This window comes from Anabrus simplex, chromosome 3 (genome assembly GCF_040414725.1).
Source record: "Anabrus simplex isolate iqAnaSimp1 chromosome 3, ASM4041472v1, whole genome shotgun sequence".
Classification (NCBI taxonomy): Eukaryota; Metazoa; Arthropoda; class Insecta; order Orthoptera; family Tettigoniidae; genus Anabrus; species Anabrus simplex.
This window is the reverse complement of record NC_090267.1, coordinates 327,279,507-327,294,467: the sequence shown is the minus strand read 5'-3', so window position 1 is coordinate 327,294,467 and position 14,961 is coordinate 327,279,507. Positions and strand designations below refer to the sequence as shown.

General features: G+C 40.6%; 1 protein-coding gene across 2 annotated transcripts in view; it reads right to left on the bottom strand.

Annotated features, from left to right (window-relative positions):
- Positions 1-14,961, bottom strand: part of LOC136867280 (lysosomal Pro-X carboxypeptidase) — a 137,977-nt gene that overhangs the window by 78,207 nt on the left and 44,809 nt on the right. For both annotated transcript variants that reach the window (XM_068227066.1, XM_067144431.2), the window contains exon 2: positions 10,076-10,216. In XM_068227066.1, the coding sequence (XP_068083167.1) occupies positions 10,076-10,216 (141 nt within the window). The remainder of the gene's footprint in view (positions 1-10,075; positions 10,217-14,961) is intronic.

Below are 14,961 nucleotides of genomic sequence, written 5' to 3'. Positions count from 1 at the left end.
TGGTAGTAGACTAAGTGAAATTACATTAAGGTGCTGCTGAGCTAATGCAGAGGGCTCGTACATGCGATCAACGGTATTCTGTTAGAAGAGGGCGAGTTCTCAGGGAGAACCAGCTTCATATCTCTGGCTCTGCTTTACGGGAGTGCAAGTTGGGTGGACATAGTTTGTCTTACTCATAAGTTATAAGTAACAGGCGTCAAATAGCAAGAAAGATCGCTGGTACAGGCAAAAGACAAAGAAAAAGACACCTTCGTACAGGCCATAAAGGCCTTTGGAGAAGTGGAAGGTAAAAGCTTCCACCATTGTTAACCCTCTACTGCATGAATTATTTTTCGTTTTCGTTTGGTTAAGAAAATTTCAAGCTTTAATGTTCAACAAACGTTCAGTGTATTCGATGTACCAGAAATTCTTAACTGGGGCTAATAGCTTATCACTCATATGTGATGTGGATTGCCATAGTTGAATATATATACGATTTTTCACGATTTCACGCTAAGCTTTTAACATTCAAAGACCGAACATTACTACCTACTGGCCATGGGTACGTACTGCAAGGCGCAAGTACAACTTGCAGAACCGTAGGTCGGTAATGTCTTTGAGGTTGAGCCAGAGGTACTCCTGATGGGGAGGGCCCACGTAAAATAAACGGTGGTTGGTTCGCGTGGATGTTGACGGGGTGGAAGGAGTACCTTTGGTTGTAGGGCTGGTTTGACCTATGTTATGTAAAAAAAAAACAAGCCATCACTGGGATATGTGTTTAATTGATTGTACAGTTGAAGGTGTGCCATAAAACTACCTCTGCCTACAATATTTGTCCATTTAAACAGGTGAAAAGTTATTTGTTGCCAAAAGGCAACAGTATGCAGTAGAGGGTTAACCGCGGCACGTGATGGGGTAGAGTGGTTAGCTCTACCCCCGGCCGCCTTTGCCCCCAGGAATTAATCTGGTACTTATTTTTGGTGTAGGCTGAGTGAACCTCAATGCCATATGCACCTCCGGAAGTGGAAATCTCGTTTCTTAAATTTGATGACTTCCTGACGGGGATTCGAACCCAGGTCCTACCGGGCGAACCGTGCACGCCTTTACCGCCTCGGCCAGGCAGCCTCTCGCTGGTACAGGCAGGTGGGAATAATGAAAAGAGGATACTGAAAATGAGGAATCCGTCTCCTTGGTTGAATGGTACGCGTACTGGGGTCCCGGGTTCGATTCCCGGCTGGGCCGAAGATTTTGACTGTCTATGGTTAATTCGTACGGCCCAGGGACTGTGTGTTTCTGTTTTTCCCAACACATTCCGCCTCACACAACACACTGCACCACCAACCACAACGGAAACACGAAATAGTGAATGCATCCCTCCACATGGGATTGCCGTCAGGAAGGGCATCCGGCCGTAAAACCAGGCCAGATCCACATGTGCGCAGCAGTTCGCATCCGCGACCCACCACTGTGGGAAGAAGCCGTAGTAGAAGAAGAATAAGAATAAGAAGATACTCGAAATGAGGAGATAAAAAAAGGCTAAGTTAGGAATAAAGCTGATGGATGAAGCTGTTCGTATGAACCAGTTTTAAATGATAAGAGGTGTGGAACTAAGTTAGGCCACAGAGTTAGTTGCAAATAGAGGCTCGTAGAGGTGCTTACTTAATTTACGGAAGCTTGCAGACTGAAGTAAACTCGTGTCCTCATCCTGAGGTGGTGCAGCTCTTTTCAGGCACACCTCCAATGCATGTATCATTTCAACCACATACCAGCCCACCAGCCACTCTTAAATTTCTGGCAGTACCGGGAATCGAACCCGGGCTCTCGAGGACGGCAGCTAATAGTTCTAACCGCTACGCTAAGGAGGTCGACACTTGCAGACTGAACACTGAAAGGCATAACGATCTATAATGATGAATGTATGTAAGTTACTCCTCAAGAATGTTGTAATTAATTTTTGTTTTCCTATTGACAGTTGAACCTAATGACGTAATTAGATTTTTTTTGCACTATAATTATTACACAGTGTTATAGCAGGATGAGTTTACCAGTGTCAAATACACTGAGTATTGTCAAATCAAAAAGCGCCGAAAGCAAGTATGGTGCAATGATGTAGGTTTCACGTCATGGCTTTGAAACGAATGTGGAAAATATGATAACACATATTCACAGAGATTCTTTTTATTGACACAATGAACTTTATATTTCAATTACCATGACCTCGTGGGTGTATAAACTGTATGTTTTTGAATACATTAAATAACGACACAATGGCCAAATTCTCACTTTTGCCAGCATTCTAGCCACGTTCGGCTCGTTGGCCAACGGATGATGTCGCAAGGATGTCGATACTGGACAAGGAATCCCACAGATCTTGACTGTACCCCATAATACCAACTTTACGTATTTAAATATTCCTAACCTTCTATCAATGACTGCCGAGGCGACAATAAGAGGGTCGATTAATTCTCCTCCTGAGAAACCATCTTTATGCTCAGGAACATTAATGTTTAACTACACTGTATTTATGGCAACTCCAAAGAGGGTCAGTTCCTGTAATGAAAACAAGCTAACCTCACGATGTTGCAGCCCTGATGAGCCTTGGCCAACCAAGAGACCACTGCTCAGTCCGAAGGTCTGCAGATTACGAGGTAGCGCGTGGTCAGTGCGACGGATCCCCTCAGGGATTATTGGCTTTCTAGACCAGGGCCGCTTTACCAGAAAACTCCTCAGCTGTTTTCATTTAGCCTGAGTAGAAATCGAACCAGCCGTCCGATCTGAATAAAAGTCCCTGACCTAGGCGGAAATCGAACACGAGACCTCCGGGTATTCATATTTTCCTTCTTCTCCTCTTCCTCTTTTTTCTATTATAATTATCATATGATCATCATAAGTAGTAGTGCAGTAATAGTACTCGGCTGTGGTTCTCAGGTTAAGTAATCTTTATCTCCAACCCTATTTTACTAATAATTTTCGCTCACAGTTGAAACATGGGTACTAAATCATTTCTTAATGTGAGAAATTTCAAGCACTGAACTTAAATTATAATAATAATACTGATATTTACTTTACGTCCCACTAACGACTTTTATGGTTTTCGGAGACGCCGAGTTGCCGGAATTTAGTCCCACGGGAGTACTTTTACGTGCCAGTAAATCTACCGACACGAGGTCTGACGTATTTGAGCACCTTCAAATACCACCGGACTGAGCCAGGATCGAACCTGCCAAGTTGGGATCAAAATGACAGCGCCTCAACCGTCTGATCCACTCAGCCCGGGCCAAGTTAAATTGTAAGCAATAGTACGGTTATCAGGGTTGTTATTGAGATTAGAATTATTCTAACGCCATTTTATGTGATAAGTAATTAATAGAAATTAATATATAGGCTGATTGGATGCAGCACTCCATGCATCCTTATCTCGTGCTAACTCCTTCACTTCAACAATCACCAGTGTCAGCATGTGATACTGAAAACAATAATAGACCGACAAACCCTCAAATAGAGGATTACATTCACTACGCATTTGTATAAAACCTATAATGATAACTTAAGCAACTGATGAGTGAATTTAACAATGGCAATTTAGGTCATTTAAATTTCACCTGAAAACTAATGACAGAGGCATAAAAAAAAAGAATCCAGAATTACCTTGGAAGAATTCAAAATTTATTCTCTAAACATCTACTGGGAATTCGAACATTCAGAATATTTGGCCATGAAATGGATTAAGACAAAATCTCATTTTCCAAAATGGCTGACGACATTGGCCCCCCAGTACTGGACCAAGGTATTTTCCATATTTCATAACTATCACGAGGTTCAATAATTAAAAATGAAACGCAAATGCAGATTACAGTGTTGAAAATAGGAATACAATTCACGAGCATTAGCGGACAGAAATAAAATTCACGATCATTAGCTGTATAGTCCGTGAAACTTTTAGTGATACTTGGTTTTAGGGGGATAAGGAGTAAGGAGGGAACTACCCCGGTTCTGGTAGTACTGCCAACTGAATGGAAATGAAATCTGAATTGAATCGATAGTATGATCGATCGATATGAATTTTCTAAATCTTGATTATCTTAAGCCAACAACTGTGTCACACACACATTATATAACATTTCTCGATGTGAATGTTGTTTCTAGCATGAATTCTTTGCTATGTAAATAACAACAGTACTAGTACGTAAAGTGTACGCCAGATTTCTCACAGCGATGCATAATCGATTCATAGCTTGTGTGTCAAAGGTTGCCAATACGATTCTCGGATATAACCGAGGTCTACCGATTCAGCACTAGGGAGCCGAAGTATCACTAAAAGTTTCGCGTACTGTACACTATAAAAAGACTACATCGCAAGACGACCAAACTCCAACTGGTAAATAAATAATTTCGTGTCGCTATTTCTCGCCGAGTGCAGCCCTTGAAAGGCAGACCCTCCAATGAGCGTGGGTTGCATCTACCATGTGTAGGTAACTGCGTGTTATTGTGGTGGAGGATAGTGTTATGTGTGGTGTGTGAGTTGCAGATATGTTGAGGACAGCACAAATACCCAGCTCCCGAGCCATTGGAATTAACCGATCATGGTTAAAATTCCCGAACCCGGGCCAGTACAGTACGTTGAGTCGGACACTCCAAGTGGTAACAATGGTACATTAAAATAAAAGACAGCATAAACTCCAAGGAAATTGTAAAGGTAAAGTTTCCGAGATATGTACAGGCAATAATGACAAACGTAGTCGCGCCTGCAAAACTCGCTATGTTACAATGATGCGGCAGAAATACTTACCCGCAGTACATACATTATGAAGAGCGAAAATCATTCAACATTACTCACACAATATTGAACCTTACATTACAGATCCTTACCGGCCAAAGTTCTAAGCTGAAATATTTCACAAAGCGGTTTTCATAGGTGAAACTCTGAAATCCTAAATAGCACAAAGGCACAGACATAACTTATTCAGTCAGAGGGCATGGATGTAAGATCTTCCACTATTGGACGTAATAACGGAGAGATTGGTGACGCCCATGTGGTAGACATACGTGTAGGCGAAGTGTTACTCGATGGTGAGCCTCGCTTCGTGCTCGGTTGCATTTATATTTACACTGCCTGACAAAAAGTTTAAATCACCCAGAAGGGGAGGGGGAAACGAAATTAAACTGTTGAGAGGGTATGTGATGTTATTTCAGTGATTACAAAATCGAGTCAAATTTACAAAGAACTTGGCAGTACGAGTCCACTTATCATAAAGCCGTTGTATCCTCTCCTGTAGCAAACTAGCCCGCAACTCTTGTAACTCGTCCTTGATATTCTGGAGACAGGCACTGGGACAGAGTTGACGTCCGAGCTGGTCTAACGCATGTTCTATCGGGAATAGATCTGGGGATCTTGCTGGCCACGGGAATACTTCAACATCACGCAGACAGTCCATAGAGACACATGCCGTGTGTGGACGAGCATTGTCCTGTTGAGAAATGGCACCACGATACTGTTGCATGACAGATAACACATGAGGACGCAGGATGTCCGTGACGTACCGCTGTGACGTCAGAGTTAACTCAATCATTACCAGCTTCCCAGATCGCCGCCATACTCGCAGATAATGGTCATTCGGGTTAGTACAGAACCACGATTCATCGCTGAACACAGTGCGACGCAATTTATGAGCAGTTCATGTTTCCCGGTCACGGCATCATTCCAAATGCAGCCGTTTGTATTGTGATGTTAACGGCAACATATGCATGGGACGGTGTAATTCCCTAGCTGCTGTTAGTTTCCAATCAATTGTGTCGATAACCAACAGTGGCAACGATTTTAACCAACTACGCTGCTGCCGTCAGATACATTGCCGATTCCATAGTCATCGGCACAAAAATGCCCAGCGTTATAATGGAATACTTAAACATTCAAAACTCTTGTATCCTCTGAAGAAATAAATCAGTTGAGATTTCGTCTCCACTCAGAGACAGACTACGCTGGGCAACACGTCCATAGACCTCACATTCGTTCCCAACATGTCGAACGAACTTACGCTTTACGTCAGTTCCTTCTCGTGCCATCGGTCTGCCATTAACAAGATCTTCATTGGGAAAATCACATAAACGTGGATGTAAATAAAGATTACGCATCTCTTCATATGGTTATGAGAGTATTTAAGGGTGGTAATAATGTAAAGGAGAGGGTGTATGAGTCTCTGGTAAGAACCCGATTAAATTTTGGTTCTAGGTATGGGACCCACACTAGGATTAGGCTACTTGATATGAGAACTGGAAGAGATGCAAAGGAAATAAGCATGGTTTATTAAACGAAAACGTTAAAACTTTGGTCTAGGAAGACTTGGGAGTAAGGAGAGGAATTGCTCGACTGAATGGTATGTTGTCAGTGGAGAGATGGTATGAAATGATATTAGAAAACGAATGAACTTGAGCGGATCTTTCAAAGGTAGGAAGGATCACATTATGAAGGTGAAGTTGAAATTCGGGAGGACAAATTGTGGTAAATATTCATGTGTAGAAAGAGGAATTAGGAATTGGAATAATTTATCAAGGGAAACTTTCGATAAATCATTTAAGAAAGGACTAGGTAAACAACTGTTAGGGAATCTACCATCTGGCCGACAACCCTAAATGAAGATCAATAATTTGATTGATTGATTGATTGATTGATTGATTGATTGATTGATTGATTGATTGATTGATTGATTGATTGATTGATTGATTGATTGATTGAAGTCCGTCCTGCAACGTTCCTCTTCATCGTCTATCGCATTACCATCTACTCAATAATAGTTACCTTAATCTATACCTATAGGCTAATCATTGTAATGTTAAAATCATATTCAATAAATATTATTGTTATATCTAATTCGATCTATTTCATTTATATCAGAAAGATGTATTCTACACCTTAAAGATTGCAATCATGCGTCCGACACAGTACCTCCCTTTTCCTTCGGATTAACGTTAACAGAAAGTAATTGTACTACTTCATATTAAAACAATAGTGACCACTACCTCACCGCTGAGTCAGTCCCTCACTATCAACTTTCTTATCCGACCTTCCTTGGTCAACTCTTGTTCTCTTCCGACCCCTGTGATATTAGGTTTGCGAAGTCTATGAAGCCTTTTCCATGCCCTTTTTGTTCTTTCTTTTACTTTTGCCGAGACCTTAATTCTTCAAAGTGTCGGAAATCGTCTCTGATTAATGTTAAGAGAGGATAGTTGCCTGTTTTTCCTTAAAACAATTATCACCACCAAAAACCCATTCCTTCCTACCACTAATCAGAGAGTAAAATGAAAGAAATACCATCATTCCAAGAACAGAAATGTCAGCGAAAGAACGGAAAAGGCCACGAAAGACGTGGAAATATAATACTTCCTAGCTCAAGGTCAAACCAGCGTAGTCCGTTCTGTAGTCAACATTCTTAGTAGACAAATCGAGAACTCTGGACTGAAAAAAATGATGGATCTGTGTGTGTTTACCTGTGTGGACATCAAGATCTGTTTACGTGCCGGCATGGTCTACTGAAGTGAACGACTGCGTATTTTCCCCGTCTTCAAAAACCAACCAGCCTTGGCCAGAACGGAATCACCTTGTGAAATGAAGTGCGGTCGCGTCATTTATCTGAACGTGAAGCAACCCATAAGAGGAAAGAACTGCTATGAACAAGTGCACTGTGACTCAGCGTATGTCGGCACAAGTGGTGCAAGTTCTTTTTGTACGGGAAATATTCACCAGAAGAGGTAACAGTGCCCCTCAGAGCAGAAACGTACACAACTCTTACCAATGGAGGACGAAGATAATATTGCTATCGTGTAATTTCTCTTGTTATCTCTTGAATCCTCCCAAATGCAACATAATTTGAATGTTCCCGAAAACAATTTGAGTAGCCTTTTCAGAGCAAATGTTGATATCATCCAACAACTTCGTGTTTCAATTTCTTTGATATTTGATATTCGAGTTAGATTATGCAGCCTAAACATCCTCAAGCTAAAAATGCCCATAATTATGATAATGTTGTATGTGTAAATAATAATAATAATAATAATAATAATAATAATAATAATAATAATAATAATAATAATAATAAAGAGTCGGATATTGTACATGTGCTGAATTGTTCTAGATACCCTCGAGAAAAACATTAATATTTCGACACTGAGCGAGTATGCTGCGCAGTTCGAGTCATGTACCTACAAATGTATATTCTAGAGGTGGTGGGTTTGGACCCGATTGTCAGCATATCTAAACATGCCTTTTTCTGATTTCTCATTTTCACGCCTGCCTGTGCCCTAATTGAGGCCACGGACGCTTCCTTCCCATGCGCTGCCATGTCCTATTGTGCAGCCGCCATAAAACCTGTCTGAGTTGGTGAGACGTAAAACAATAAAGATTAGACTTTCCTGAATCGTGTATATGACACTCTAGCAGCTACACATAAGCTCTTCAATCGTGAAATTACCAGTGTTTCGCCCCATTGTAGCAGCGGGCTCATCAGTTGGAATGCTGCAGTGTGACTGTTACTAGCCCAAGCCAAGGCTTGGAAGTGGAAACCTCGCCCACACATGCTAGAGAGCCATCCATGTTACCTCTGCATGGGTGATACGGTGGTTCAGGTGAAGTGGGTGCTGGTGATTGAGGTGAAAGCTCACTGTGGTGTGCTGGCACCAACGCATCACTTTGCCCTTTCCAAGACTCTGGGCACTAGTGCGCCGTTGAGACACCACTGCAAGCCTTCATGTAGGACAATGCAGTGACAGTGCACTAGGGGAAGGATGTGCCTCCACTTGTATAAATACCCGCCTTCGGCCTATATCAAAAAGTAAGGTTCCTAGAAGGAAACCATAATTTAATTTCATCGACTGCAAATGTTAAAACATTTAAGCTCTTTAAGTCTTTAGGCTTTTTCAATCGTGAAATTACCCAATGGGGCAAAAGAAGATTGTGAAGATTGGGGCGAAACGCTGGTCATTTTGATAATGTTATATTGATCTTTATGTGTATATACTGTACTGTATGTGTATACCTCACAGTATTCCTTGTTGTGTAATAGCAAGAAACGAAATGGACACAACTATTTATTTCTTACTAGCAAATTTACTCGTGCTTCGTTCCGGTATTCTGTACTGTATACGGATTTCTACATAAATTACTGTACACCCAATGAGTAATATGTTATTAAATTGCTTCACTCTTATTAGAGTTAATCGAGAAGCACCATTGGGAGGCCCCATATATTCTTTCCGATGTAAGGTGCACCTTGTGGAGTTTTAACGATAATGGCAGGCCACATTTCCTACTGCCATTCATAATCGAGTCCGGAAGTTTCTATTATAACGACAGGCTCACTTGCCAACTCCCATTCACAATCGAGTTGGAGAGTTTTCATTATAGTGATAGGATGTCAAATATGTCTGTAGTGATTTCCTGAAATTCAAGAACGTCCTTACTTGTACATATTTTGACATCAATCTTAGGGTAAGATTTATCAAATGTTAGATCTTGTCTATTGTAGTATTCCTAAAAGTGCATACAACGAGTAACTAATGAACAAGTCGTAAAATATATGAATATGAACAGAGAACTGCTAGTAACAGTTAGAAGGAGAAATACTGTATATCCGGCAAATATCTTGTGGAATTCCAAATAATATTATCTTCTGTGGCTGATTATAGGAGTGAAATTCGAAATCTAAAGGGGGAAAAGGGGAAGAAACATATCGTAGCTTCACACCATACAACAAAGTGCATGGTATTCTGCTACACACAGCAATCAACTGGACATAACGGCAACACGTGTTTACCAATGGATATGCACAAAAGAAGAAAGAATGGAATCTCTCGGTAAGGGATTTTTAGGAGAGGTGACAATGAAAGGAGGAGGAAATACTGGAGTGGTGTATATTAGATGAAGAATCAGAAGACTTCTTAGAAAAAATGGCAGTTCGTAATTCAAATTCTATCATCAAGAATAAAGTAGCCATTCGTTTAGTTAAATTATGAGAGTTTCTGTTCGCGAATAACTTTTTCCTTTCTGTGTATTACCGAAACAAGAAGGCGAAAATTCCAATTAATCTGTCTGTACATTACTTACTGCGTTCTCTGCGAAGAACTCGATGGTTTCCTCCCCACCAGTCACGAAAAAGATGGGTCCCACATTGCTGTCCCAATAGGTGTCGTTGACAAGGTACCGCAAGGGGAACGTATCGTTGGAGGAATGGCTGAAGTGATCAACCTGCAACATTATAATACCATTAATCATATGGATCTTACCTGTTTTACGAACTAGCAAGTGAACGGGTATCGTCAGCTAGTGTAAGTCAGTATAAATTAAATAAATTTCGGCTTGTCCTTCTCAATGCGTGCGTCCCAAGGATAAACACATGCGGTGAGTTGATGCTTCAAGTGAAGTGGCGCACAGGTTATTTAGAGGTTTAGGTTCTGGAGATTAGTTTTATCATTGGAAGCATTAAACGTGAATTTCGCTTTAAACCCTGTAGAATAAACTACAACTACGTGATAGTTTTGAAGGCTTGGATGAAGTTTATACTGCTTACATTGTATGAAAGTAAGGTTTCTAGGAAGTTCATCCATTCAACCGAAAATAAATTAGCTACGTAACGGTTATATAATAAGTATGAATTTGAATCTTTACCTAAGAAATATTACAAATTGAATATTTTAAATCAGCCTAAATCGAATTTACAATGTTAGCTTTACTGTGCGAAAGACTTTCAAATTACACAATCAGGTAATAAACATATAATAAGAGTTTTGTCTGTACATTGCTCAGAATTTTACAAAAATGGTATTTCTGTATCGGTCGTGTACGCATTAACAAGGAAATGCAATTTTCAATTTTCCGTCATGTCTGTCTGTCTGTCTGTCTGTCTGTCTGTCTGTCTGTCTGTCTGTCTGTCTGTCTGTCTGTCCTCATCACGAGAAAATGGCTGAGGAGAATTTAATGAAAATCGGTATGTAAAGTCGGGGAATGAGCCACTACGATCTAGACCATAAATAATTTTGTTAACGCTGAGTGAAATGGTATTTTAAGGAAAGGCCTAAAATGTAATCCTAAAATATTTATGATATTAATGGTCCTATCGATAAATACTTCATAACTAAAGTTATATAAAGTTAAATTTCCAATCATTTATGTCTTAAACATTTTTACCGTACCGGCTATGATAACAGTGATATTCATGAATTGGGAGTTTTATTGCTAAGTCCATATTAACGCCGAGCGACGAGAAAATGGGTAAACAGAATTTAATGGAAATGGGTACGTATTGTTGGGGAATAAGGAACTAAAGTCTACGCTATAAATAATTTTATTCACCTGGTCGTTTAGGGAAAAGCGCCTGAAATTTTATTTTTAAATACCTATGTTATTGGTCCTATCGAAAAATACTACATAACTAATGTTATAGAGAATAAAATTTCCAATCATATATGTCTTAGTCAGTTTTCCGCACCAACTATGATAAGACTGGTGGTAGTGGTGATTATTGTTTAAGAAAAATTACAACTAGGCAACCATCCTCTATATAACACTAATCAGAGAGAGAAAATGGAAGAGGTCATACACTTCAAAAGATGAAGGTATCGACCTATGAAAGACAAGGGCCAAGAACAGTGTGAAAATGAAAGACTCCCTAGGCTTCCATACGTAATACTGTCAGGATTAGAAAAGAACAACAGTTGACCAAGGAAGGTCGGATAGGATAGATGAAAGTGAAGACCCTGGTACAAGTAAGTGGAAGCAATGCCAGAACTCAGCTAGGGCTTAGTAGTTGCCAACCTACGCTCCCAAGTTCAGAGCCACTCGGGCCCCTTTAAGTCGCCTTTTTTAAAATTAAAAATGCTATTTATTCGGGGCATCGATCTAGAAAGAACCTGCGCGTATTTGGAAATTGAGGAAGTGTAAAGTGTTGAATGTGAGGAAACGAATGTTAAGGACGACACAAACACCCAGTCCCCAGGCCAGGGATATTAATCATTTACAATTAAAAACCCGAGACTCGGCCGGAAATCGAACCCGGGACCGCCGGGTGACAGGCTCACGCGTTGCCCCCTACACCGCGAGGCTGGACAAGTTACCTCTTACGACAGGCAGAAGATACCGAGGGTGTTATTCTATCGCTCCCACCCACAGGGGGACGACTGTGATAAGATATTTCAGGAATTTAATTGAATTTAGTCTTTTGTTGCTTAGTCCATATCAACGCCGAGCTAACATAGAAATGGTGATGGTTTTTGTCATGATTGTCTTAAGGTGTAAAAACGCATGGTAATCGGCCCATATCGAGAAGGAAAGGAAATAACGTATGGCTTTTAGTGCCGGGAGTGTCCGAGGACATGTTCGGCTCGCCAGGTGCAGGTCTTTTGATTTGACTCCCGTAGGCGACCTGCGCGTCGTGATGAGGATGCAATGATGATGAAGACGACACATACAGCCAGCCCCCGTGCCAGCCGAAATTAACCAATGATGGTTAAAATTCCCTACCCTGCCGGGAATCGAACCCAGGACCCCTGTGACCAAAGGCCAGCACGCTAAACAATTAGCCATGGAACCGGACATCGACAAGAAAAATTGTAATTATAAAAATGAGAAAAAATCGTAAAGGAGCAATCACTTGAAGAATAAGATAAGAGGGAGTCGTGAAAGAAAGGAGGACTCCGTTTACATCAGGTGCCCTATTATCACAGAGTCGGAAGAAAACTAAATGTGAAGGCCCACAATATCGAAAGCTCATGAAATTGATCAACAATAACATTAAATGACCACTGTTTGTTGTGAGGTGCTTTGTCTCTTCTGCTGCCACTCATCTCCGATAGATGGGATTACTGCTGCGTACCGAGTATAACAGCCTGCCTGAATATTTGCGGAAAGTAGCTGGAGAGTTAGATTTCTCTCTTCTTTAGCATGCCATTCCTCTAGTTACTGGTACGTACCACACTGATACACCCTAGTATTACAGCTATTCAATCCCTACTCTGTGTCACTGATTGGAATGAGCAGTGTGCACACTTAACAGAATAATGACAGAGGAGTGTTCACGGTTGTCTATGGCCTTGTCATCCCAACTCTGAAACTTTAGACTATTAGATCGGCAGCGTAGTAGTACTGTCTGTTAAAAGTGAGACAATTTTCAGTTTTTCATTTGATCGAGTATTTCATATGATAACAAAAGCTTTTAATGTCAACATTCTTACTGACGTCGTTGTAATGACCTATGTTGATTTCAGTTGGTAAAACCACAAAGACAGTCATTCTGAGTATGTAAAAATGCAGATGGAGAGCGAGTGTCTGCCATTATAATGAAAACTGCCCCAGTCGATTGTGACTGATAGTAGGCAAGTGGGCCTGCCATTACAATGACAATTCCCTAACCCAACACGTACAGTAATATTCCCGTCACATTCCCGTCGCGTTTCTGGGGTAATGTTAGGAGCTATGCAATTTAATACAATTTTACTCACAACGTGTCCACTACTTAACCTAGAATTCTGTATACAATGTAGAATTCCGTAGTGAAGCACGAGTACATCAGCTAGTCTTAAAGGAAAGTAAAATAATGCATTATGATTGATACAAACTGATTGTATTATTTTCCGCAAACATGAATAATATTTTCAGAGTTATTAAAGGACATTTTTAGTGCAACGGGTACAGTAGTCAGTGTAGGTGCCATTTTTGTACAGGGCCGATGACCTAGCTGTTAGGTCTCTTTAAACAACGAACAAATATTCCTGAACAGTTCCAATGACATCGCATGTGTGATTTGTAGTGGAGGCATACAGTACTGTATATGTCCCCCATACCGACAATTCGACCCCTCTTCACTTGCGACAGCATTGCCCACCACTGAACGAGGAACATATTGTGCTCCCCCCACAGCAGGGAGGTGACCTTGTGTTTGTTTACATCAGCCTATCGTCGCTGATAATTCCTGTACATTCCAATATTTCTGAATGAGTTCAGCGTGTCTACAAAAGGAAAATAAAATACTAGGCCTACTAGCCGTTTGTACTTTACTGAAGCTGATGATACTAACAAGCAGTCTTCCTAATCGACACCCCAATAATCGAGAAGAAGCTCATGGAAAGGAAGTCCAGTTTATTCACATGCAAAATTTTAACTACATATGACGAATGGTTTCGGAGCACCAAGAAGAACTACTTCACCACAATACGACAAAAATATATCATAATTTATATTTATGATATTTTTGCGTCTTGAATATGTGTGGACTAACAGAGCATAATCATTTTGATGACAAAAACAAAAAATGTTATATTACACCATAATCAATGTGTCCGACTCATTGGCTGAATGGTCAGCTTTGAGGCCTTAGGTTCAGGAGGTCCCGGGTTCGATTCCTGGCAGGGGCGGGGATTTTGACCGCCTCTGATTAATTCTTCTGGCCCGGGGACTGGGCTTTTTTTGTTTGTCCCAACACTTTCCTCTTCATATTCACACAACACACTACACTACCAACCACCACAGAAACACGCAATAATGATTACATCCCTCCACATAGGGTTGGCATCAGGAAGGGCATCCGACCATAAAACAGGGCCAAATCCACATGTGAAACACAGTTCGCTCTCGTGACCCCACAGGCGTGGGAAAAGAGGTATAAAAAGAAGAAGAAGACACCATAATCAATGTGCCAATTTGGTAACATCATAAATAGGAGTTAAATGATTAGGTATGAAGTTAGTAATCAACAAGGTACCATCCCAGGTAATATACAGATAGCACATTTAGCAATTTCGAATTTTAAAAAATGTTTTAAATACTTTACACAACAGATTTACAATAATTAAATTATAGGTAGCTATATTCAAGTCTCCACGATACGAAAATGCGTTTCAAACGTCAGGCTACTCCATTGACGCACCTAACTGGTTAGATAATCTTGATTATTTTGCTTTTACTGTGGAAGGAATCCTTCACTGTGAGGAGAATGTTTG